The 27526-nt window shown below is 34.7% G+C and overlaps 1 protein-coding gene and 1 long non-coding RNA gene across 3 annotated transcripts in view; both read left to right on the top strand.

Annotated features, from left to right (window-relative positions):
* The first annotated feature begins 3741 nt into the window (after window positions 1-3741).
* The window catches only part of LOC147072361 (uncharacterized), a 61208-nt gene continuing 37423 nt past the window's right edge, over window positions 3742-27526 (top strand). The window contains exons 1-6 of one of the 2 annotated variants that reach the window (XM_085947679.1): window positions 3742-3916; window positions 4229-4385; window positions 12665-12829; window positions 13825-15769; window positions 19128-19317; window positions 21523-21795. In XM_085947679.1, the coding sequence (XP_085803805.1) occupies window positions 4253-4385; window positions 12665-12829; window positions 13825-15769; window positions 19128-19317; window positions 21523-21795 (2706 nt within the window). In that variant the 5' untranslated portion in view covers window positions 3742-3916; window positions 4229-4252. The remainder of the gene's footprint in view (window positions 3917-4228; window positions 4386-12664; window positions 12830-13824; window positions 15770-19127; window positions 19318-21522; window positions 21796-27526) is intronic. The other variant, XM_085947680.1, reaches the window with a different exon arrangement.
* Window positions 22735-25109, top strand: LOC147072362 (uncharacterized). Its single transcript, XR_015070708.1, has 3 exons — window positions 22735-22810; window positions 23159-23364; window positions 23789-25109. It is a non-coding gene; the product is annotated as an uncharacterized LOC147072362 (long non-coding RNA).

A 27526-nucleotide genomic window follows, 5' to 3' on the forward strand; every position in this document is an offset into this window, starting at 1 on the left:
ACCGTATACTGAACAATTATATGAATAATATTAACTTTCCGAACTATAATTAATTATAACATTGTGAACTTTTGTGAATCATTGTGAACTTTGTAAACGTGAACAATATAATATAGACCTTTTCTAACTTTGCTGTGAGTTTTAATATGGTGACTTATGTGGTCACCGCCTACTGCAAAACCTTGGCCTGCTACTCCTCATGTGATTGACTTCCACTTCCAACCCTTGGAGCTAGCCGCGGATTTGGAGGCTCATCAATTAAATCGTCTGATTTGTCTATGCTCTGCTACTGATCAACGAACAAATAAAAAAGTCGAGCTGTCAAAAGTTGCGATTATCGTAATGTCTTCCGATAATCCTATACTTTTGTGTTATTTATATGTAGGCTTGCATAAAATAATATAGCAATGAAAACAACACAAGTTTTACGTTTTATTTTATGAATTTCATAAATACAAATAAAAAAATTTGATAAATCTATCATTTTCTAATGTGTAAATTGTTAATTTTGTTAAATTAATCAATGAAAATGTTTAAAACAATACCCCAGATTTTTTTTCGGTCCAAATTATCGCGTATTAATGTCAAATTGAATTTGCATAGAGATCGACGGACGAAGTCTGGCAACTCGGAGAGTAATATCAAACATGTTTGAAATCCAACGAGCCTGGTCTGCGGATTAAAAAGTCCCCAGATCTGGGCTGCTCCACGTGAAAAAAAAGTCCGAAGACTGATTCGTCTGACTTGCGTGCCAATGGAGCGTCCGCATTAATTAATCTAAAGATGGCGCTGCCATGATGACATTGAGTTACTTTACAAGCTGCTTGTGTTGGCGAATTTACAATTTGCTTGTAAACTCGATAAGTGTCGTCATCGAACAAGCTAACAAGCAGATTGTAAACAATCTACCGAGAAAAGTTGAAAGGCGGTCTACTTTACTAGCATCGATGACATTGAGCTACTTTACAAGCTACTTGATTACCTATACTTAGACTAGATATATATTTTATTATTTATAATTGAATAGTTCCTTATCAGATAATATGTACTCTAACCACTATTCACTTTGTATTACGAGCATATTTGCACGGTGGAATTTGATATACCTAAACCCCATCAATCATAATATTATTCAATTAAACACTAACGTAATACGTGATAAAGTACTTATCGGTTTAACTCGATCTATAAAAAATAGCGGAAATGCCGAACCGCCGAACTCATATTTTCTAAAACCAACATTTTTTTATAATCTTTTAATGATTTTAATGTGTGAAGTAGGTACAAAAAGAGTCTTCAATCTCTTTGGTGAAGTAGATACCTATACAATTCATGCCACTGTCAAAGCTTAATATCCCGTTTACACGTGCATAGGTTCACTGTACACAGTAAAATGTATGGGGAAACAATATGTATTATCCTGCAGTTGGCAAGATTGCGTGCATAAATCAAACAAGTTTGGAAGGTTCCAAATTTCAGCCCGCAAGTAAGATTATTTTCGAGCTTCGTTTGCGCAGTAAAGCGATAGGGGCGAACACGCCCGTAAAAAAACGAACTACCTACTCATTTTGAGGTTAACCACCGCCATCTTTAGATTAATAAAGACTGAGCATAACTTTTTGCACAAGCGACGAGTGGTCCACTGCCATACTATTTATTCATAACGTACTTACAAGCAGAGTTTAATGACTGAAGAGTATAAATAAGTTATTAGTTATTGTCGTTTAGAATCGACTGTCACATTGACAAACAACGTCTTAGTGTATTATGATATTATTATACACAGAAGAAGTTTATTTACTTTGATCGTCACTTCAAATTATTAATAACACATAACCACTAAATCAGATGAACTCCAAGGTCTCCAAGATACGTTAAATTAATCTGAAACTAAGAATACTCCGACAAGTGAATACGACAGACGCGTCAGTATGAGCACTTTATAGACAATGACAGGTCATCCATAGACAACGGGAGTCGTGTAATGTATCGGCTTCCTTCTTTAGTGGGAAATGGCTTATCAGATTTTCAATACGACCTGTCAGATAGTAGGTAGTATAAAATGACAACCTCGCGTCTCGCTTACTCTTGAAGAATGAGATTGGAGAGCAGTGTTGTCATCTGTTCAAAGTGGAATTATAGTACAGAGCCTCCAAAATTATAGTATTTGGGGAAAAAATATAGTACGCGTTGTCATTTGTTGAAATTGTATAGGTTTTTTGTATCTCAGAAAAAATAACCGAGAATTTGAGAAACCCGAGACCCCTTTTTATTTAGGTATCTCTTCCGACCAAAAATGCTTACCGACGAATTCAAGAAATTTCATTTTAAACCAGTCAAGAGATTTTTCTACGGTTTTCGAGCAATTTTTTTTCAATGTTCTCCAAATCTTCTTATATTGTGAAATTATGGTACTTTGTACCAATTTGTCGAACGGAAATATCGAAATTTTAGTACCTATTCAAAATTATAGTATTTTAGGCGTACTATACCTGTTTTATATCGTACATAGTACGCGGACCAAAATTATAGTACAAATACTATAATTATAGTACGGTTGGCAACACTGTTGGAGAGACAGCAGCACTTTTACATGTAAATAGTAAGGCCATCCTCCCATGGCGCAACTTATGTCCGTCGGAACTGAAACTAAAATTCCAGCCAGTATCTAGCTAATGTATTTCAATATTTTCAATGGCGGCGAGACTGGAATCTCTCAGCTTCAAAACGGTCGCGAAGAGATGCGACATGCTAGTCGCGCGGTCTCTGATGTTTCCAGTCACCGTAAAACAGTGGTACCAACATCATTAGATTTCGGTGAAAAATCATATTTTCTTACCAAAATTGGTTAAATATTAATTGGAAAATCAAAATAACCGTATGTAAACGCTGCAGCGCGCGTGTTGTCAGTTTTTGTACAACACGGTTGATAGTTGAGTTTGACAGTTTGAGGTTATGTGAATATTATTTCAACTGGGTTTCAGTAGCGCCGTGTGCGAAGCATCACATTGGTCAGTTTATGAGTTCCTTCACCAACTAGTTCCATCAGATTTCAGTTGCGCCGTGGGAGGATGGCCTTTTTGTCACGGTAGACTCTCTGTCACGTAACCTTTCCATTTGGAATAGATGTTTTTGAATGAAAACGTGAATAAACCAATCGAGTGCTTGGAATTTACTAATACAATTACCTGTACGGCGTACATATTGTGTAAACTAATCGAGTGCCTGGTTATTAGTAAAAGCCGGGCACTCGATTGAAATCCTTGTCACTGTGTACAATGGTAAGGTTACATGAAGGATAGCTAGTTTAAAACAAGCACGATTGCCGACAGTAATATTCCATGCACGTGTACGGGCGCTATAACTCTTTACTCGTTCCGGTACCTATGAGGTATTACTATCTTGACGGCCTACATATTTTTGTCTGTGAAAGTCGGATGCAAAGAACAACTAGATTCAGCAAAGCCTGAAAAGAACCTGCCCAATATTTATACCTAGCATAAGAACAGATTAGCATATTTATTAGGTACGCAGGAAACTTGCAGGAGAATATTATTATTTATGTACAAAGAGATTGAAGACTTGATACAACTTTGGTTCACAAAACGAGTAGGCTGACATTTGTGTGCTCCCTCTGCCAATCTTTTTGTCTATGTACCTATATTTAATTTAAATTCTTGAAATCATGAAGCTGGCAGCACTTTCCATTGAATCTTTACTCTATGGTGTTAACTCTATGACATAGACAATCTCTATGATCTATGATGCACTGAACTCGTTCCATGGAGTAAAATAAAACGAGATAATAAAAATGATATAATTGAGTAATTTAATAAAACCTGGCGATGATTTTGAATTCAATGGATAGATTACCATAAACTGAATGGTATAATGATATAATTGGCTCCATAACTAGGTAAGTTCTCGATATATTGTGCATTATTTTCATCGATTTAACAACGCTGAGAAAAATGGCGGCGTATCCCTAATACTGGTTATGCGTTTGTCAAGCTGGGCGTCGAAAACTGACATTTTGCTACAACGAAATCAGTAATTTGTAAAAACATTTCCTTTTAATATTACAATTTTATTATTATTAAAGTTAATATAGTGTATTTTATGCAATAATTTATTAAACGACGTTGGTAGCATTGATAATTGATTTCCGCGCTTTTTTGTCAACTTCTCACTACTTGGGTAGTTACTAATATTTTTTTTTAATTTACAGGTTATACTAGTGAATAATTCGACAATGTCGAATACTGTTATTACAAATTATTCAGATATAAGTGGAAAAAATCCTAAACCTGGAAACCAACTGGTTGTTTTTGCAAATAAGGATGGAACCTACTCCGTTGAGAAAGCAGTATTGGACTCTCTTCTCGGTGAGCATTATTATTTTGCCCTTGTGTCAATGTATTGCTTCTATGTCTATCACCAATCAATAACATAAGGGTGCTTTTTTTACTGGTTCTCTGTCGTCGTTATCTGTCAGTCGCCATTTTGGAATTCAGCTATCATTTTGTCCTCGAATTATAGTACGCGGTCCAAGACATTATAGTATTTCGGCAAAAATTATAGGATGTGTTAAAAAGTTTTTTGTTCGTCACATAAACATAACAGAGAATTCGAGAAATTCCGATGCCCTGCTTTATTAAAACACCTCTTACGACTGAAAAATGCTAACGCCGCCCGCCGTCATTAACTGTCATGTTAGTTTTTTAGAGTATACAACGCAAGACTACGTCCATAGACTAATATCGCACACGGATCTTATATTATTAATATCTGTACCTCAGAGGCAGACGGATGGATGCAAATGCCAAATACCCAATTGTTCAGGAGAGCCAAAAAACAATTTTTATTTTAAACGAATATTCATAACTTCTAAGAAAATATACATATAATGATCATTATTTTTTTATTCTAATTCAATTAAAGTACTTCTGAAATATGTAAGAAAGGAATAAATATAATGCAATTTTATATCTAAAAAAATAAAATAAAAAACATAGTGTGGATTTGCATCCTTCTGCCTCTAAAAATATTTTGTTAAATGTGGATTTGTATCTTATTTACCTAGCCAAAATAAAACAAATTATAAATTTAAAAAATTTATAGGTATAAATATAACAAAGCAAAACACATTTTTTTTCAAATTTTATTATGTATTCATTATCATCACCAGCCTGAATCTATTCACTGCTGGATGAAGGCCTCGCTAATCTCCAAGTTGATTCCACTTCCTTCGTCCCTGTGCGTTGCGTTGCCAAGTTTTTCCGCAGAACTTTATCATTTCATCGATCCAGCGGCCTCTAGATCTACCTTGCGGATGTTTTGTACCTCTTGGATACCATTGGATGAATAAATTTGTCCAACGATTGTTCTTTTTTCGACCTATGTGTCCAGCCCATTTCCATTTGAGGTTTTTAGCAAACTCTATCACATCATTAATCCTTGTCCGTTCCCTTATCCACTCATTCTTCTTTTTGTCCGTTTGCATTATGCCCAGCATGCACCTTTCCATTCCACGTTGTGCTACTCTAAGTTTCTGGATCTCTCTTTTACTTAGGGTCCATGTTTCACACGCCTGTGATTACGGGAAGTACACACTGGTTGAACACTTTGCACTTTAGGCACAGTGGGAGGTCATTTTTGAAGAAATTATTCAGGCGGCCAAAAGCACTCCAGCCTAGCTTTACTCTGCAAACAATTTCATCAAATATACATCCATCTATAGACACTTGTTGTGCCAGATAGATGTAGTTTTTCACGTGTTCGAGCTGAATGCCATTGATGAGGATCTTTTTTGGCCCGCATAGCAGTTGAACATGACTTTCTTCTTTGACACATTTATTTTCAAGCCTACTTTGTTGCTTACTCTAGCGAGTTCCTGCATTCTGCTTTGGAGGTCTTCTGAGTCTTGCAAACTACTATTTATTGTCATCGGGAAAGCGCAAATGACTCACGTATTCTCCATTTATGGGGGCCCGCGTCATTCCAGTCAAGTTCTCTAAATAAGTCTTCAAGTGTAGCTGTAAATAGTTTAGGTGAGATTGTATCACCTTGTCGGACTCCTTTGCTGATAGGAAATGATGGCGATGGTTTATGGAGATGTTGTTGCGCTACTGTATATATTATTGAAAATATTTATATAGCGCCCGGGGATTCCTTGATTTCTGAGTGCATCGAGTATTGAAAATTTCTTTATGGAATCGAACCCTTTCTCATAGTCCCATGGATAGCGGCAGGTTGTATTCCTGTTACCGCTCTGATTTCTCTGATGACTTGGATATGGTCCATAGTGCTGTATCCTCTAAAGCTCGTTCTCCTGGCTGGTTCTTGTCTAGTACATATTGCAGACGGTTTGAGAGAATTTTATCTTAGTGGATTATTGGATTTGCATCCTTCTGCCTCTAAGGTAGGTATGGCACTTGCATCTTTATTCTATGCATATCTTGGACTAGGACTTCCATCTCTCTGCATCTAATAAATAAAGCCTTTAGCATGACGATTCTTAAAAAAAATCATTTTCCCCAAAAATGGAGTTGCATCTGTCTGCCTCTGAGGTACAGATATTATATAGATTATACTTCCTACGTCCCTCGCTTCACATTATTACGATTTGCTGTGATTGAAGTACGAACATTTTATTGAACTTTAACGCTTTCGCTGCTGAATAGATAATGAGATTTTAATTGCCCTCTTTAAAATGCACGTTAATTACATCGATCGGCCGCCTGGTCATTACGCACCGTGTGCGTCTTCCGCGTCCAAAGTATTAAACATCGACAATATAGACCATAACTTTTAAACGCAATGAAATAAGCAATGGGGAATATTCGCACAACCGGCGAATTCAATTAATTCCATTTTTCAAAATTGTGGTATTTTTGACGTACTATACTTGTTTAATAGTACGCGGACGAAAATGTTATTTTTTTAACCTTTTCGAAGCCGCAAATAAATTACGCCGCAGTGCTTATCAGGCCAAATATTTTTTGTAAAAACAAAAGTTGTCTAAAATTTTTTTTTGTTGTGTTTATTAAATTATAATTTACTTACCAAATATTATATCTTGCATCGAATGTTAGAGTTTTATTCTTGAAGTTAAACCAGTTTCAAATTTTCATTGTCAGACAGGGTTGGCAGACTGATCAAAATTTTCAGGAATGCCTTCTAAATCATCCATTTCTACATCGCTTTCATCTGACTAATGTAATTCCAGGGTCTTGTTCTAACTCACTCAAAAAGTCTTCTGCATCCATTTTTAGAGGAATATCGTAAATAAATGTTTTTATTATATAGAACAAATACCGAAACTTAGTACAAATTACTAAAAAAATAGCTACATTCACAAACACTTCACTAGAACAAAGAACTTAGCACAAAGCAATTAATTATTTTTGAAGAGTTGTAAAACACTTCACTAGAACAAAGAACTTGGCATAAAGGAATAGGTTATTTTTTTAAAAGTTATGAAAAGAGACCGATATCACTAGCAAAACGCTGATAAAATCGGAGCAAATATAACGCGAACAGGTAATAACAAATATTTTCGTAATATTATTTGAAAATAGTACGAAAAACACGCAAAAATTGAGCAAAATAGAACCACGCACAAACACTTCACTAGAACAAAGAACTTAGCACAAAGCAATTAATTATTTTTGAAGAGTTGTAAAACACTTCACTAGAACAAAGAACTTGGCATAAAGGAATAGGTTATTTTTTTAAAAGTTATGAAAAGAGACCGATATCACTAGCAAAACGCTGATAAAATCGGAGCAAATATAACGCGAACAGGTAATAACAAATATTTTCGTAATATTATTTGAAAATAGTACGAAAAACACGCAAAAATTGAGCAAAATAGAACCACGCGCGTTCAAAACAATCATGAATATTTTAAGTCAAGTGGCAGCCCTTATGACATCTGTATACTGTCAGCTGAAACAGTTTTCGAAATTTACCGATAAATCGCTTAAAAGTATTTATAAAATGACACTTTATAAAATATTTTGGAGAACTTCAACAGATGTCAATGTATGTTCCGTTTTTACCAGATTGTCAATATAAGTTAATACGGCGCAAGAATACGCCACCAAAAGTACTTTTAAATACGGGCACTCCGCCATTTGCCGAGATATCTCATCTGTGGCAACCATCGAGTTAATAGTATGCAAACCAAAATGTACTATAATTATAGTTGGGTTGGCAACACTGCGCTCACTGACAGATGACAGGAAGCGGTGGCGGAGAACCAGTAAAAAGACCCAACATAAGTAGTCTCATACTGAAGACCATTCGAAGCGCATTTAAACAATCATTGAAGAATCAAACGAGTTTATAACCGTTTATAGGTTTTACAGCTGACAAAACGTATTATCGCGGCCATAACAAGAAAATGCACGTGTCAACACATTTATTATAGTGTAAGTAAATATCAGACGTGGGCAAATGCGGCTCTTCGTTGGATTAAATGCAGCCCCCAATATATCTTGATAAAAATATAGGTATTTTCTTTCCCCGTTATACTTGTATTTTTGCGAGTTTCCAAATTTTAGAGATTTAGCTAAAAATGATAAATATACTTTTTATTATACTTACTTTATTTTTATTAAATAAATTTTGAACTAATTTGTGTTTTCTTTCCCAATTTTTATTTTCTCTGTTTTATTTGAAATTGTGTATTTAATATTACGTGAGAACGTGACTATGGTGTGGCTCTTTATATATATGAAAATCCAGAATGTGGCTCTCGTTGACCTCAATGCCCATCCCTGGTATATATGTATCATTCATGGATCAAAAAGTTCAGCGGCTATTGTATTTTCACGCGATAGTTGGAATTTGCGTAGTAGAACGAGTGGCGAACCTGCCAGTAAAAATACAAACTACACCTACAGAGCATTTTGACATTTACCAATTTTAAATAGCACCATACAATGACAATAACGCGTCTTAATTATATTTGAAGAATGAGATTGGCGAGACAGTCAGCACTTTTGTATGAATACAGTTATTATTGTGATAGTTTAATTTACACACCATTGGTGCCAGTAAATCCATGCACATGCAATATAAGTTTATTTATTTTAGATATTTGTATTATAAACAATGAAAACCCGTGTATACTTTGATTTGATTAAGTTTGTGTCAAAGATCTCTTAAAATTATGAGCTTCTCTTACATTTGTGATAGAATGCGTAAACAATCTTTAATAATTAAGGCCAAGGTGAGCATCATAGAATTTTTCAGCGAAAAAAACCTTAGCCGATAATTTTTCCAGAGAACAAACACTACTCAAGGAATTTAAACCGAAGATATGCTTGTGTAGAGACACTGACAGTTGCATCATAACCGAAAAATCTAAAATACTAGATTGTTGGGTAAAACCAAGGCCTGAACAAAACGAAACATAGGTGCGAGTGAGAAAGCATTTGGCACGCTCTTATCTCTGGAATATGCGTTAGAGTAAGATAGAATTTCTACGGCTGAATTAAATATTTTTTGTACACATCGCCGGTAAATATTGATTTGGATGACGAGTCATTTAAAAACCGTGAGCATGTGTTGCTGAAATTTATTGTTTTTGTGTTAATAATAAAGTTAGTGGTAATTATTTTTAGTTAATTTAGTAGATAATATGGTTAACTATGTTGTGTTTAAATTTGGTAACTCTACTGAGAAGCAACATGATGGTATAACATTAAATAGTTAAGTTAATAATAATAAAATTGAAGTTCTACTGTGCGATATGCGCAAGAAACATGGCTTCATTTTTCCGAACAATACCCACTCTCCTTATATTATTACTCTGAGGGTAAAACAATCATCTACTAAATGGCGATCTGATGACTCTAGATTCAGCGATGGCGATGGATACAGCGATATTGCAGATAAAGAAACACCTTTCAAGCATGAGTTGAAGAGCAATAAAAAGCCTTAAAACCAACAAGCTCCCAATACTGATAAATTCCAAGGAGAACTTTTCAAAAAGGAAGAAACTTGATTCTTAAATCCTATAAACTCACGGTTGTTTTTTATCATAGTAGATTCTTCTTTTTTATTTCCCCGACGTTTCGGGCTCATTGCAAAGGTCATTATCAAAAGATATGTGTTATGATGGAGTGTAGTTTAGGTGTATCAATGCAAATGCCGCTCTAAGAATGCCAAAAGGAATCCGATTAGCTAAAATCAAACGTTGCTCAGAGTGTGATGACCAGAGATACCGGATCGAATATTGGATTTTGGCACTGTCGGCATCTTCTGGTTTGACTGTACGAGCTGCAGTCGGTTGACAATTATTGTCTTCATCCTCGGAATCCAAGCCTCTTAATATATTTATGAGCTCGTCTTCAGTTAGAAGTGGCGCATACACCTCAGAACTTTCTGTTATCCATCGTAATAGATTCTTGGGTTTCACCATCTTGATTCATGGAGGATATGTTAAATACACTGTTTTTTTTGTTAATTTCTATGTACGGTTTGGGAAATGTCCCCTTCTATGCTTATTGTATCTATTAAAATTTTCAGTGAAGTCAGTTTACAGGAAGCCAGGCTGAAACCGTGCCAATTTTCATAGTCGATTTTGGAAAAATTCATGAATTCAAGAATGAAAACCTAACCTAACAAATAATTCAGCATATCGGCTATTTTCAAAATTCGTTTGCCCCTGGCTTTCTGTAAACCAACAATAACCATAAAAATTGTTTTTATGGAACCGTCATTGGATGATAATTCATCATTTGAACCGTGACCAGGGGTGTTGTCCAGCACAAGGAGAGCTTTTTGTGGGAGATTTTTCTCAAATAAAAATCGTTTCACTTCAGGCACAAAATTTTGATGGAACCATTCATAAAATACTTCTTTTGTAATCCACGCCCTGTTCTGATTTTTGTAAACCACTTGAAGTAGATATTCTTGAATGGCCTAGGATTCCTAGCTTTTCCTATGACCGAAAGCTTCAGATTGTGTGTCCCAGTTGCATTGGAGCATGACATAATTGTGATGCTGTCCTTGGGCACTTTCCTCCCTGGTGCATTACTTTCTTCGCAATAAACATACGTTTTACGATGGAGAAATTTCCAAAATAAACCCGTCTCATCTGCGTTGCATACTTATACGCGGCGAACTACTGAATTTGACATACGAATACTAGTGAATTATAGAGTTTAATTTTGTGCTTTCAACTAGTAAAAATAACAGCAGATTATAGTAGTTGTCGGATAATCAAGCGGCAGATTACTGAGAGAGTACTATTGAATTTCATAATCAGTAATGTATTAACTACGAGGGTGGGTCAATAATTCCTTAGAAAAAAGCTTTAAAACAGTTTTTATTTTTGTATTTTTTTTTATTTCTCAACATAATCTCCTTGGAGCTCAATACACTTGGTTAGACGTTTCTCAATTTTTTTTAAACCGTCAGAAAAATTAGTTTTCGAAAGGTCCTCAAAATAAGCATTTGTCCGATCGATGACTTCTTCATTTGAAAAAAAACGTTGTCCACTTAGCCATTTTTTTAAGTTTGGGAAAAGGAAAAAGTCACTGGGGGCTAAATCTGGCGAATACGGTGGGTGGTCGACCAATTCGAACTTCAATTCTTCAATTTTAGCCATTGATCGTAAACATGTGTGAACACGGGCATTGTCCTGATGAAAGAGGATTTTTTTCCTGTTTAAATGAGGCCGTTTTTCTTCAATTTTGTTTTTTAGCTGGTCCAATAAAGATGCATAATAATCCCCTGTTATTGTTTTTCCTTTTTCCAAATAGTCAACGAAAATAATTCCACGTGCATCCCAAAATACAGTAGCCATAACCTTACCAGCTGATTTTACGGTTTTCGCCTTCTTTGGACATGGTTCGCCTTTCGCAATCCACTGCTTTGACTGTTCTTTCGTCTCGGGAGTATAGTGGTGTATCCATGTTTCATCTACAGTCACAATGCGACGAAAAAATTCATCCGGATTGCGTTGCATGAGCGACAACAGGGCTTTAGAGGCCACCACCCTATTGCGTTTATTGTCGACTGTGAGCAAACGCGGCACCCATCTTGCAGAAATTTTTTTCATGCCCAATTTGTCATGTAAAATAGAAATGAAGCTACCTTTTGAGATCCCTGTAACCTCAATTATCTCACTCAACTTTAATCTTCGGTCACTTAACACCATATCGTGGATTTTATTGATCATTTCTGGTGTAGTCACCTCTACAGGACGTCCTGAGCGTGGTTCATCCTTTGTTGATGTACGACCACGTTTAAATTCATTTAACCAGTTATAAATAGTTGCAAGTTAAGGAGCAGATATGCCGTGAACTAAATCCAACTCATTTTTTATTTCCTTTGCTGTTAACCCTTTTATATTAAAATTTTTAATAACAGCTCTAAACTCAATTTTCTCCATTTTTGTAAACAAGCAAATTTTTTTTTTAAATGTACGAGAAACACAACAACCCGACCAATCTGATTGAAACTTCGCAGCATACTGAATCGGTAGTGCCGCTGCATGAAAACAAACCGCTTACAGTACTAGTCGCGCCACCTGTCGGCTTTTCTAAGGACTTATTGACCCACCCTCGTATTATTGTTATTAATCCACATTATAGTATTTCGATCGTAAAATGTGATTGACATGTATTTATTTGTCCACATATATCAGAAGAGAAGAGCTATGAAAATACTTCCATCAGTGTGGTGCACATAAACGAGGATGGGAAGCCGGAGGATGCCAGCGATCACAGCTCCGACGATGACTCCATCCCTCATGTTAATTTAACGGTCAACTCATTTTACAATACGGATGGATTGGAGCCCCTACTCGATGGTAAGATTTATACAATACGTATTCCCGTATATTGGTGGGTGGCAAACCTTTCAGACATTGGAATTACTTTTTAAATATTATATTATAATAAGTATATACCATGGAATCAACTCCAAGTTGTGATATTTGTATGGAAAAAATACTATATGTATATTAATATTCATTATAATGATTAGTATGTAATAAATCATTAAGAGTTTAATTAGAAGACATGTGATGAATGATAAATTTCATCTGATATTTTTTCTACATCGGGTGGGTAATTGATAAAACAGTTGTCCAATTTATCATCAGTCAGTCAGTCTCGATTGGTATTTATCTTATACTATTATTATCCTATGGCTTGCGATAGGTTTAAAAAAAAATCCATCCCCTGATCGTTCTTTTTTCAAAAACAATAGTATGAATATATGAGTTCCGGAAAGATCAGAATGGACAGTTCCATGCCCCCTATTTTTATAGAAAAAGCAAAATCTGAGAGTCTTAATAAGTAAGGAAAAAAATTGTATCCAATACATAATCCTCACACTAAAGTTTAATATTATGCCCAAGTAGCCAACGCTCAACATAATCGGATCGTCTATAGTTTTTTTATAATAAATTACAAATTACTTGTGTGCATGTCGTTATACATGATTTACATTTGGGTATTGTAATAGCTGTCACCACATGCTCTTCCTCTTCCCAACGGGCTTGATGCAGAGCCCATTTTCAAGAGATACTGAGGTAGTGTACTGTGGTGTGGTGTTAGTATGAATGTAACATAAACAACAGTGATAGTCTCAAACATTATACATGGGGAACATAATTTATCAAAATAATTTGTGAGTAATGTTTCGACCAATGCCTTCATTTTGCTTTAACAGTCGGATTTTGTCGGTCTTTTAAGAAAATCTTTCCATTCATAGTTTTCTGGTTATTTTTGAATAAATTTTATGGTCACCTGAATTTTCCTATATTATATTGATTCTGAATTATTTTTTTTTTATTTTCAGAAAATGAAAGTGAATATGATGAAATCTCCAAAGAGTGTTTCATGCTGTCATTCCAAAATGACCATTGCTACACCCCTTATACGTCTGAAAATCATTCGGAAAGCGAATCCCTGTATCCTGACACCGAGCCCGTTCCCGTCGTTGTCCATAAATCAACCATTCCTAGTTCTAAAAAGATTACAATTTTAGAAAACAAAATATTGACAAAAGGAAAAATTCCATCAATTCCGCTGATCACTGATCCACGGATAATTTTAAAAGGAGTAGACCTTTTAAAGAAATCTGCTCTCTCTTCCAATATTACGCCGATAGTTAATATCAATCGAAATGTTCATTTGGAGAACAGAGCTCTCTTGCTCAAAAAGAACCGAGCGAATGCGGCGGCGCCTCAAAAAGATCGCAGTTCCAGTGAGAGCTTGCAGGAGGAAGATCGGGATTCCGATTCCGATTACCGTAATCTTTCCAAAAATAAGCAGGCCGGCAAAAATTTCAAACCAAAATCTATCATCAATAAAAATGTTAAGAAACTGCTCAATAAAAAACTAGAATCAAAGAGAATCACTTTGGTTAAGAATGCAATATCTGATGCAGATTTAGAGAAAATCGGTAAACCTGTCAAAATTAAAACGTTCTCGCGGCTAAACAACTCCAGGAGAAATCCCAAAAAGGTAATCGGTACAGAACCTTTGAAATCTCCTGAGATTGCGGCTGCTCCGATTGCAACGGTCGATCCTTACTCTTCCATGAAAAATGCTAAAGATAAATTAAAATTAGAACTGAAACCGGACATCTCTAAATCCCCCAAGTCTGTTATTAAGAAAGACAAGAAACCGCCACCGCACATAACCGTTTTGCTCAACGATATGACTTCGCTGTTTTCAACACCTGATGTTCTTAGAAAAAATTCCACAGAAACTAAAACATTCTCTAAACTCCCTGAAAAGAGTCCTGTCGAGTTGCCTGAGAGGCCACCAGAGTTTGCCGACTCTGTTTCTCCTGACGGAATGGACGCTGACTCTCTGAAGTTATCAAAGACCAAGCGTGAAACCAAGACCTATTCCAACAGTTCCAGAGCGCACTCCAAAAATCTCAGCGGCCAGCGGCTAGATGCAAAACCTCCCGGAAAGGCCCTCGACCTTATGTCACCCCTGGACGATGAGATGCTGACTCGCCTGCTACAGGATACCAATCCGGAAATTTTAACACCATCTCACGACGCTCAGATCGACTTTGAGAGTTCCCTCTTGCCAAACATTATAAAGAAGAATCCCCTCCCCGGGGGACCCTGTCTCTCTGCCGGTCCCTCGGCCCCCGCCCGCGTACCCGAGGCCCCACTCTCTCCCGGTCTTGACCTACTAGCTGGGCTGCAGCCGGAGGAGGAGGGTCTCACCGAAGACCTGCTGATGCACGTCGCGCAGCTCGTTCAGAGCTCAGAGAACCTCCAAGAGGTGATAGACAAACAGGTGCTGGGGAAGGTGGCCGATGTGGCCGCGCCTGAAGATGTTCTGCCTCCCAATCCCACAGTTAAGATGGAATTGCTGAACAATCAGTTCAACAAAATCGAAATGGCTGCTTTACCTTCCACCGCTCCCCGGAAGGAGCCGATCCAGATAATGCGAAGCAACGGTAGGATCATAACGCTGCCTCCGATAGAGGCCCCCGCCACCCGCTCCTCCAAGAGAAAGAGTCTCTTGAATACTTCCGTCAGCGAACCGGCCCCGCCCGCCGCCGACCCCTCACTCAGCAAGATGACTACGCCCGCCACGCAGGCTGTTATGATCAAGCGGGCAACGCAACAGGCTCCTGCCAAAAAAATAGTAAAACCAGCCACGCCCCTCCAGCAGCCTCCCGTCACGGTTCAGCCCGCTCCTGCACCGGTACACAAAGATGACGATGATGCTATTGAATCTGATGAGAGTTGGAACTCAGAAGATGATCCTGACAGGTAATAATTGATTACATTGTATAGGTAAATCATTCTACAGTGGCACCATGGTTACGGAAAAAGCGACTTGCAGTTGTAGTGGTATTGTTTGTTAGCATTAAACGAAGCATTGCAGCAAGGAATTCCAATACATACGCGTAACGCCTATGGTGCCACTGTAGAATGTTTTACCTATACATTGATATCATATCCCGCATGCTACATAATAAGCAATAAAGTCATCTAGTGTTCAACAGTAGTATGTGCATATTTTAAAATTTTGTGTTGAACATAATAATATGCTTTTATTACATAAAATATTGTGGAACAGTATGTGTGCTGAAATTATTTTTTAATGACATCATCTTTGACAATCGACTTCAGCGTGTTAGATTCATGAGTGTAAAAACGTTAGTATTGTTATAAATTAGATAAGAAAAAATTTGCATGTACAGTAAAACCCTGTTGATTTGAAATCGATGGGATCAAAAACAAAAAAAATCTTAAATTACGAAATACAAAATGTATGGTAAAAACAGTGAAGCTTTGAAAAAAGATTTTTTTATTACAATTTTGTAACAATGTTTCAAATACAATTTCTTTCACTTCGATAATATCAGTGGTGACCAGCGGCGGCTGGTCTAACATCATGCAAGTGCACTTCACCGCTTGCATTGCTATGAAACATCGTTCAACATCGTAAATCATATTTTTTCTGCATAGGTTTTTAATATTATCCAGGTTATTAATATGATGTGCCCATACTGCCAATAGGCGTTAATACAGACACTATGCACCTTATACGTCATCTTCACTCAAATCATTTGAGCCCCGGCAATATATTTAGTTTACTTAAAATGAACCCAAAGCTTAGTATGAACTAAAGCCATTATAAAACAACATAATCCGTGCTTTTCGCCATGAGTAAGTTCGTGAACATCGTGCGCCAACCGGGTAAAATGACATCACATTGATCTGAGTAGAGAGCAATTACAGATTTGATTTATGGTTTGTTATTATAGACGCTACAGCTTCCTCTTCACACTTCAAATTATGTTTAGTATAATATTTAGCAATCTCCTATGTAAAATGCCTGTAAAACCAGAAAAAATAGAATTTTTAATGTTAAAATTTAAAATGGGTAAGAAATATAATACAATGTCAGTAAGATACGAGGGTGGGTCAATTCCTTAGAAAAAAGCATTAAAACAGTTTTTATTTTTGTATTTTTTTTTTATTTCTCAACATAATCTCCTTGGAGCTCAATACACTTGGTTAGACGTTTCTCAATTTTTTTTAAACCGTCAGAAAAATAAGTTTTCGGAAGGTCCTCAAAATAAGCATTTATCCGATCGATGACTTCTTCATTTGAAAAAAAACGTTGTCCACTTAGCCATTTTTTTAAGTTTGGGAAAAGGAAAATGGAAAATCTGGCGAATACGGTGGGTGGTCGACCAATTCGAACTTCAATTCTTCAATTTTAGCCATTGATCGTAAACATGTGTGAACACGGGCATTGTCCTGATGAAAGAGGATTTTTTTCCTGTTTAAATGAGGCCGTTTTTCTTCAATTTTGTTTTTTAGCTGGTCCAATAAAGATGCATAATAATCCCCTGTTATTGTTTTTCCTTTTTCCAAATAGTCAACGAAAATAATTCCACGTGCATCCCAAAATACAGTAGCCATAACCTTACCAGCTGATTTTACGGTTTTCGCCTTCTTTGGACATGGTTCGCCTTTCGCAATCCACTGCTTTGACTGTTCTTTCGTCTCGGGAGTATAGTGGTGTATCCATGTTTCATCTACAGTCACAAAGCGACGAAAAAATTCATCCGGATTGCGTTGCATGAGCGACAACAGGGCCTTAGAGGCCACCACCCTATTGCGTTTATTGTCGACTGTGAGCAAACGCGGCACCCATCTTGCAGAAATTTTTTTCATGCCCAATTTGTCATGTAAAATAGAAATGACGCTACCTTTTGAGATCCCTGTAACCTCAATTATCTCACTCAACTTTAATCTTCGGTCACTTAACACCATATCGTGGATTTTATTGATCATTTCTGGTGTAGTCACCTCTACAGGACGTCCTGAGCGTGGTTCATCCTTTGTTGATGTACGACCACGTTTAAATTCATTTAACCAGTTATAAATAGTTGCAAGTGAAGGAACAGATATGCCGTGAACTAAATCCAACTCAATTTTCTCCATTTTTGTAAACAAGTAAATTTTTTTTTTTAAATGTACGAGAAACACACAACAACCCGACCAATCTGATTGAAACTTCGCAGCATACTGAATCGGTAGTGCCGCTGCATGAAAACAAACCGCTTACAGTACTAGTCGCGCCACCTGTCGGCTTTTCTAAGGACTTATTGACCCACCCTCGTATTTTGATTTATGTGTCCTCCAATTTAAATCGGTAAAGATAAAAATAATTTTGCTACCTACCACATTTTTGAAAAATTAATATTTTATTATCCTGTGTGTTGACTAAACGCTAAATGATGTTTGTTATTTATAATATAGAAAATTATTAATTCATGAATTCTAGTGATAAGTTAATAATCTTAATACTATTTCACAAAGTGTAGTTTCATAATAATTAATAGTGATCATTATTCGTACAGTGTTAAAATTGCTAAAGATAATGTACTTATATAGATTAAGATGGCTTCCGTTAAAAGTAGGAGGTATTTATCTACTACAAAAGATACAATCGTTTCTTAAAACTAAACCAATAAAGATTTAAGTAACTCGCAACATGTTTTATTAAAAATATAAAATATACAGGTAATTTCCCAAATGTCAATAACGTTTTGTCAAATCAAAAACAACGCCGATTCATTTTTCAATAATTTGTTTCCAGCGCACCCACAAAAATTACAATCCAAAAGATCACCGGCCGCCACTGGTGGTGACGTATTATTATGTTTCATTCATTGAATTAGTGGAAATTGCTAGAAATAGATTTTATGAATACATTATATTACAAATACAGTGTATTTTGAATTAACTGTGTTTGTATACTGTGCTGTATTATACTAATCACATAATGTGTAACATAGATATTTTATTATTTATTAGTATTGTAAAAGATTGCAAATATACCAAGTATTCTGAAATACCAAAAAGCCTTCTGCTTGTTACATTTCTAAAATTAGTAAACTAATAAATTGATCAACTGTTGTAGGTTAGACTGAAATAATTTATAAAATGAGTTATATTATACAGATTGCTTTATGGCATGTGTTTCGCTCACATAGTCATAATCCACTGACTCATTTTATGAATCGTGACATCAACAAGTACAAACGCCAAGTGTCTTGGAAAGATGAAATCTTCATTTTTGAATGATGTGATATTTTTGTCCTTTCAGGCTATGGTGTATTTGCAAACAGCCTCATAATAATCGCTTCATGATATGCTGCGACCTGTGCGAGGACTGGTTCCACGGCAAATGTGTCAACATCACAAAAACGATGGGCCAAGAGATGGAAGAGAAAGGAGTGGAGTGGAGATGTCCCAATTGTTTGAAGAAAAGGGCAATGGCAAAAAATGCCTTGAAGGTGTGTATTTTATGCCTAATCAACGAAATCCCCTTTTGTATTTTTGTCAAAATAAAATTTATTTACGAATTTATAAAGTGTTTTTATTCATAAAAAAATCTACCTAATTCTTGGTGTAGCCTATTAAAACTGAAAGAATTTGTAATATATTTATTTTATGCTATTTTTAAATGGGAAAATCAGAACTGTTTATCGTTTTACACTAACATGCGAGCCCCGCCTTATTGGACTACAGAAAGTAATGACAGTCATCTTTATTTTCTACAATATTTTGAAATTAATACTCCAGATGAGGGCTGTCAACAGTACAATCGTCAGTAGAATAATATTTTTTTTTTTTTTTATAGAATTATTAATAACCATGTCCTTGCTTTTTCGTACAAGGTGGTTAGTAATTTTGAACAATCACAAACACCCAGGCTTTGAGAAAAACACATAAATGTTTTTGTCATGACCGGGAATCGAACCCAGGAACTCTCGGGTGGAAGGCGAGCGCCTTACCCACTGCACCACGAGAGCCGCCAGTAGAATAATATTGCCAATATATAAAATTATACTTGCCAATGTAGAAACTTATCTTTTCATATAATAAATTACATATTGTAATGTTGGTACTATTGCAATTATATAAAAATAATGGTTGGTTAAATTTCTAACACCAAAATCATTTGCAGTATTCCATATCAGAAGTTCATTTAATATTTTGTTTCTGTCTCGTAATTCATTAAATTGCTAATTTCATGTTCAATCTGCATTCCACTTACACTTCAAAACCTCATTTTTATTTTAAATGTAATAACAAAACATTTGAAAATCATGTTTGCATTCTTAAATAAAATATTGGAACACTTTTTTGTGAAGTGTCAAAAAAAGATTGTGAACATAATAGTTTCATCACATAATGCTGAATGCACATATTGCTAAATATGGTAACATGCACAAATGATTTAAGATGTAGCATTATTTCAATGTAAGTATCTACCCCGTTCTGAAAGAAAACGCATATATTATGTCTGTAAATGTTTCTACATATTGATTTTCACACAGATAATAAAAATATATTCCATTTATGTAATTCTCCGAAGACATCAATGAGTTGTATTTATATTACTTACTGTTATTGTGTAGGGAAAACATTGTGTGCAGTTCATAGACAAGTCGCGAGTGGAGAACTACATGGTTCTAGGTGTTTGTCCTTGGAGAAACAAAAGTAACAATGAGGCAGCTTAGAATACTACTTCATTATAGGGTTTGTTTTTTCAAGGACGAACACTTAGAACCTTGTAGTATTAGGGTCGCGAAGTAATTGAGTGCATGATTTTTTATCCGATAATAATACAATTCTATTATGTATTATCTGATTTCACTGTCTACTATGAAAGACTAGAACTTTTGAGGTTCTGGATGTTTTGAATATAAAATTTTATAACAATTAAAACAAAATATTTCGATTCTTTTAGAAAAAAAGTAGAATTAGTAGTGAATTAAACATTGGCGCATACATAATACACTGGCATTAGGATAATATCAGTAGGTACCTGAAACACTTAAGTATATAAAAAACTAAACCAATTACATAGATTCGCCTACTGAAGTCTTGGATATCGAACGTTTGTATGTTTAGATAATTACTGTTGGTAAGATTAATAAGTTAGTTCAGTTTCTTGTGATATTTGAATAACACACTGATGGTTTTATATATATATGGTAAGAATGAGTATATTATGGTCCGTTACACTACACGAATGAAGAAAAATTACAATAATTGAGTTAATTTTTTTTTACTGTTCGAATAGAAGGCGTCAAATACAATATGGGCATTCGGGCATAATATCCCTTATTCAAATATTATATTCATTAAACGATGATGTATCCGTTATTTAACACAAATCAAAATTCAATATAATTCATATTTAATTGTAATCTTCATAACGTAATTCGATCACAACGCACGAACGTGACATAGGTAACATGAACAATTTGTCATTATAAAACATAATTTTCAGATTTAAAAGTCTTAACATCCAAAGGCAAAACCTATGTACGGATACACATTTATTTTTAAAGAATCGTTTTTATTCTGCATTTGGTGGTTTTATCTACTAAGAATGATTTTGTTACCAATTCATTGATGATATTGATAAAATGGGTACGCGATAAGTACTGATCGGATAACATTTAATTAATATTTATTGTTTAATACAGATGAGCGTAACGCGGAAGTCGACAGAGACCAAACCGGAGGAAGAAAGCGCGGGTGTGTTTTCCCATCTGCCGGCAGATCCGGTAGGCAAGTCCCCTCCGGGCGGCACATTCTGCATCGTGTGCAAGAAAGCAGCGCGCGTCAGCAGCATTTACTGCAGTGACGCCTGCATCCTCAAGCACGCGCAAGAGTCTCTGGGTGGTGCAGCGCCTCCTGCCGATGCCGTCGTTAAAACTAATCCAGTTAAAGATGAACCGTCTGACAAACAAAAGACCGTATGTTCCGTTATCCTCATTTTACCACGTTTTTATTAGCTCGTTTTCTTGTTTGTCCAATACAAATCTTGCAATCGATTTTTAACTAACTTCCCGACAAGCTAGACATTTTAAACTTTTAGAATATATCAGAACACGATGACAATTCATTCTTTTAATACTTTTAGCCATCTTTAAGCAGAATTGAATTCATTTTCAGTTAATTCTGTTTTGTATGGAATGTTAGTTCGGAAAAAAATCCGCAAGGTGGCGCTTCGATCAAAGTCAATGCTTGCACTTTTGCGTAACGTCGTTCGACGATTTTGAAAAAAGAATTAACTCGCTTGTTATTTGTTGGTTTTGTACTTCATATCAAGTACAAGATTTAAAAATCTCATGTTATTCAATTAATAAATGTTTGAAAATTTCTTGTAATTGCTCTCTTTATTACGTATTTGATCATTTTCTTTGATGTTGAGTTGATGGGATAATTCATCAAAAAAAATTTTAAAAAGTATTTATTAAGGGCACACATGCTTACCTAGAGTTTCTGTTTTTTCATTTAAAGTTGAACTATGACATTGAATACTAGGTATGATTTTTAAAGTGAAAGTGATATTATGTTACATCTCTTTTACGCATGCTAATATGATTAAAAAGTTTTTCTTTCTCTTTCTGTCACATTCGAATTTGATTACCAAAGCTTAAACATTTACTATGCGTATTAGCTGACGTGCTTCGTCGTTTACAAATTATAACATGAATTTAAAAAATATATGTATTTATAATATTAAATATATTTTATAATGTACACAGATTTTTTTAACAACTATATTATATATACTTTTATTTATTTGTCGCATATTCAAAATGTTCTTGCTATATTAAAATCTTTTTTTTAGCCGGCCAAGTAAATCCGTATTTTTGGCCATAGACTAATAGAAAAAACTCTCTGCTGTCAGATTATGTTGATAGCAAATTGCAAGATACCTAACGAAGGAATTGTGTTTTATATCAGGAATAAGAAACACTATCTGTAAGTACAATATTATGTTATTTATTACTGTAGTAGTATTCTGTGTGTTTTGCATATATTATTCAAGTGTTAATTTATTGTTTTCTTAGTCTACATTAGTTGCGTGGTTAGTTTAGAGGTTATTGCGAGAATGCCTGTGATTTCATATTTATTTGTTTGATATAATCTAAGGCGTTCTAGTTGTTATTAAACATGTTACCTACCTGATTACTTTATTTTAGTTAATCAATCTTTTTTGATGCTTTGTATTATCACTAATCCGTTTTAATTACCATTCTTCAAACAGTCGCACACTATAAAAGATTAAAAATCACACTATTAACAGTTCATATGTTATGTTTTTTGCAGATGGAGAAAATGTCTACCGAGATCTTTGCTTGTCGACGGTTTCATATGAATAAGATGGAATGAAATAAATCTTTTAATTAATAATGAAATAAATCCGACTTTCGGCGTACGATCCGAACATGGCGTGATTCATATAATATTATTTATGACGTAGACCATCAAGCATATATACCCATTTTATAGATTTAATAGTACAATTACAAAAGGTAAATATAAAGTGACTAATGTTTGTAACCTATAGCTATGTCTATCTCGCATACATATTTAAAAAATAAAACAATTTTATAATTACATTTTTGCACTAAATTTATTATCGATAATGATATAAAAGTTGCTAAATTGATTCATAATATTCTAAAATATAATATAATTTTGCATATCAGTTACTTGTATCATATCAGGTATGTCATTTGGTAGAGCTTACTCTCCAAGTCTTTTCTTTTTCATCCTCAATATCACTTTGATATTAGAAACATTGTCTTTCTAACACCATTTCAAAGACTTTAAGTTTTCTAGATGCTGTATATTAATTCTTCTCTTCGGCTATATCTGCATCTTAGTTGCAGCATATGGATACAATGCGGCGCCTCCAAGAATCTCTGTCACTCTAGTTTTTTTGCATCGTTCCAGGTCATACTAGCAGCCCGTAACTCCGCCAGATATGCTATATAGATAGTATTTAGCGGCCATCCAGGACGCCGGAATCCGGTTGGCTTGAAGAACAGGCAAACCAGATTGGGATTCTCTTCAGGCACTCGCAGCACGTGGCCGGGCCAGGTACAAAGTTGCGTATTCACTCTCAACGTGATGCGAGGCTATTTGGTGCGTTCTTTTATCTCCCGTTACTTCTAAAATTACCGCACACCCAGTATCCGTCGTAAACATCTGTTCTCGAAGCTCAGTATACGGTTGCTCGGAGCCTTTGTAAGGTGCCATGACATAAAAACTAGTAAGATATTTAAAATAGCTGCTAGAATGAATACATTGTTGAAAGGAAATGAAAACTGATAATATGATATATCAATTAATTTGTCCATCTGAAGTTGTAGATATCAGTTAATAATTATGTGTTATACCAGTAATTAAATGCTGACTTCAAATGAAAATTGACTATTAAATATTGAAATAATATATTACCAGTTTTGATTTTTTTAAGTACTATACTATATCCATGGTTCATATTACAATGTCATAGTAAAACTTAGAAGAATAAAATATGTCGTAAGACGAAATCAATCTTGGGGTTTTAATATAAGTTAAATAAATAGTACACAGCTAATTTGTTATTACTTTGAATACATGCCATGTCTTTACATCAATAAAAAACAGAAAAACAATTTAATAATGTATAAATATTTATATAAGACTTAACAACGTCTAGTTAGACATCTAGTTAGACACGATGACCTCCATTTAATTTCCTCTTATTTTAAAATTCACCAAGATATATCCTAATAAGTAGGTAAGTATATTACATTTGTACATATAATAAGTAAATCAAGTACTTAACATAAATAATTATACTGTAAAATTAAATTACAATTGAAGCAGTATATATGGACCCCACAGAGTAATTAACAATATAATAATTTATATAATTATATCGGGTATATACTATATTGACACATTTTAATGAAGTCTATTTTTCTTGGTACCTACGTTCAATGATAAATGTTGTTTTATATTGTAACATAAACAATGGTAATATGCATTGATCTTTCTGATTTTTAAACTGTGATATCTATTTTATATATCTATTGATTTCTATGTGTATTATTGATACATTATTTATTTCAAATACAATAATTTCAAAACTAACAGTAAATAATATATAGAAAGCGTCATGTTGTTTAGTTGGAACATCTACTAGGAAATTCCATCCAATCCAAATTCAATTTTTACCAGGTGGGTACTTGTAGGTCAGTTATTTTTGGAATAAAATGAATCCCTTAAAAAATATGAAATAAGAATAGAATGATAAATATTTGTGAAAATTTACCAAATCAACATGTTTAACGTGAATATTTTCACACTAAAATGATAAATATTGTTAAGAAAATATACACAAACAGTTCATTCAGAAGTTATGACGTTTAAAAGATCCCGCGAGTTAACTCGTGCGTGGCACTGATCATGAGGTGATATCAGTTATAATCATTTATGAGGAATGGTTATAAGCCATTGGCACAACCAATTTGGTTTTTGACCTTGAGAACAAAATGTACTTTTTACACGGAACCAAAACTCACGGCTGCAGAGACGAATGCTTATACAAAATATGGCGCAGTGGAATCGCCAGCAAGATCAGGTATCATTATTTAGATGTAAGTATACATATTATTTTGAATTTCATAAAATTACACTCGTTCTGGGTGTCTCGTAACAGTAAACTATATTAGTAAATTAGATATATCTTGATGAACTATAAAATAGTGATGTAATATAGACTTGTTGAAAATATATTAAGCATAATAAAATTTAAAATAAAAATTTAGAAATTCAGCCTTTCTGGTTCTCTAATATTCATAGATCTACTGGTTCTGGGATCTACTATTTCTGGCAGTAGACAATTCATATAAAAGTGATATATCTTTTTTTCAATCTTTTCAATCCAAAATGTCTCGTCTTTTTTGATTAATTCTATTTTAACAGGAAAATTATGTCCCGTCCAAACTCCAAATAAACAGACATCTTTCTTAGTAATATGAAGCTGCCCCTGAATCTGGAAGTACCAATCGTGATTTTTATCTATTACCATATTCCTGTCTTTATCTACTTTCCAAAATTTAATTTTTTTCTGTACAATAGCTTCATCTGCACTTATTCCAGCAGCTGAGAAAGGACATTTTATTTCAATAATTGTATCATCATCGCTGATGCCATCTGGCGTTGCACCGATAAAATCATACACATCATCGATAAACAATCCACATCTCTCAATCTTAATCCGTTCTTGTACACTAAGCTGTTGTAAAGCTATTGATTCATTTTCTTTACCATATTTTACCGCTTTCACGTTGGCTAATGATTGGCTATATAATAAACGTTTTACCAAAGGCCCAAATTTTGTATTTTCTCGCCGCTTACACACCTTACCAAAAACAGAGGCAGTAAGAAGGTTTCGTCGCCTTTCTAGCCATTCTGCACATTCAGATTGTAATACGGTGCGTCTTTCTATATCCCTCCTCTCATAGTTTGTCAGTTTGAGTTTTTTCAAAAAAGTTTCTTTTAACAATTGATATTGATTTTTGTCCATATCAGGTTTTTGGCAACTCTCTCCATAATCTGGATTAGATAAAGGAACAGTATGTATTGGTTTTCGCCAAGATTTTCCTATTTTTTTTTTATTTATTTTCAACCTTCTTGATTCTAAGCGATTTATGAAGGCTTTTGGGCTATTTTTATAAACTTGTTTTTGAATTGTGCAATGTAACTTATTTGTATTAAATGCGATTACCGCCGCTGCACATTGTCCCATGTACGATTGTCTTTGAGAGTAGTTAATTCTCTTGCCGCCTACAAATTTTGCAATCATGTTATTAAAAGATTCTGAAATATTAGTAGAAAAATTATAAATTAAACTTTTTGAATTTAGCACCAAACGAGAATTATATATCATTAATTGAGAAAATAGACTGCATTCTTTTAATGCTGGTACATAATTTACATCAAGCATGTCCTCTGTATTTGGTTCATTTGTACAAAAATATGGTAGACAAGAAGTATGGTCTCCAAAAACATGGTGCGGTCCATTAAATAAATCTTTTTTCAGAGCGATAACCTTTTCTTCGAAAGTACTATCTTGTAGTTTTCTATACTTGATTGCACCTATGACGGCTTTCCGCAGACGTCTTTTTCTTGACGCAATGATTTTTCTTACATTCAAGGGATATCTTGTGTCTTTGGTTAATGCCTCTATTTTGCCACAATAATTTCTAATTAAATGGTTTTTACATTCAACTTTCTCGACAGTTACATTCGGATAAGGGTGACAATCAAGAATTTTTTTGTATGTGCTGGAATCTCCATCAGCAATCAATTTTGAATAAATCAATCCATGTGTATTAATAGATTCTTTAAAGCCTTCTAATATTGCTGTAGATTCCATTCCACCTGACGGACCGGTATAATTTAAAAAGCATTTATGTTGTTGAGCAGGGATATTTTTATTTTTAGCTTTGGCGCACAAATCGCAATATTTATTTTTCACTGACATGTACAAAATCTTTCCGGTTCTTTGACCAATGATCGTGGCAGCGCCAGATGCTGCGGAATAATTGCATCTGTATGAACGTTTCGACCAACAGCCGTCTGCAACAACTGATATCATGGGAATACCAGAAGAATCGACGTCACCATTTTCGATTG

This window comes from Rhyacophila brunnea, unplaced genomic scaffold (assembly GCF_057557595.1).
Source record: "Rhyacophila brunnea isolate RB1 unplaced genomic scaffold, BYU_Rbru_1.0 scaffold_2, whole genome shotgun sequence".
NCBI classification, from domain to species: domain Eukaryota; kingdom Metazoa; phylum Arthropoda; class Insecta; order Trichoptera; family Rhyacophilidae; genus Rhyacophila; species Rhyacophila brunnea.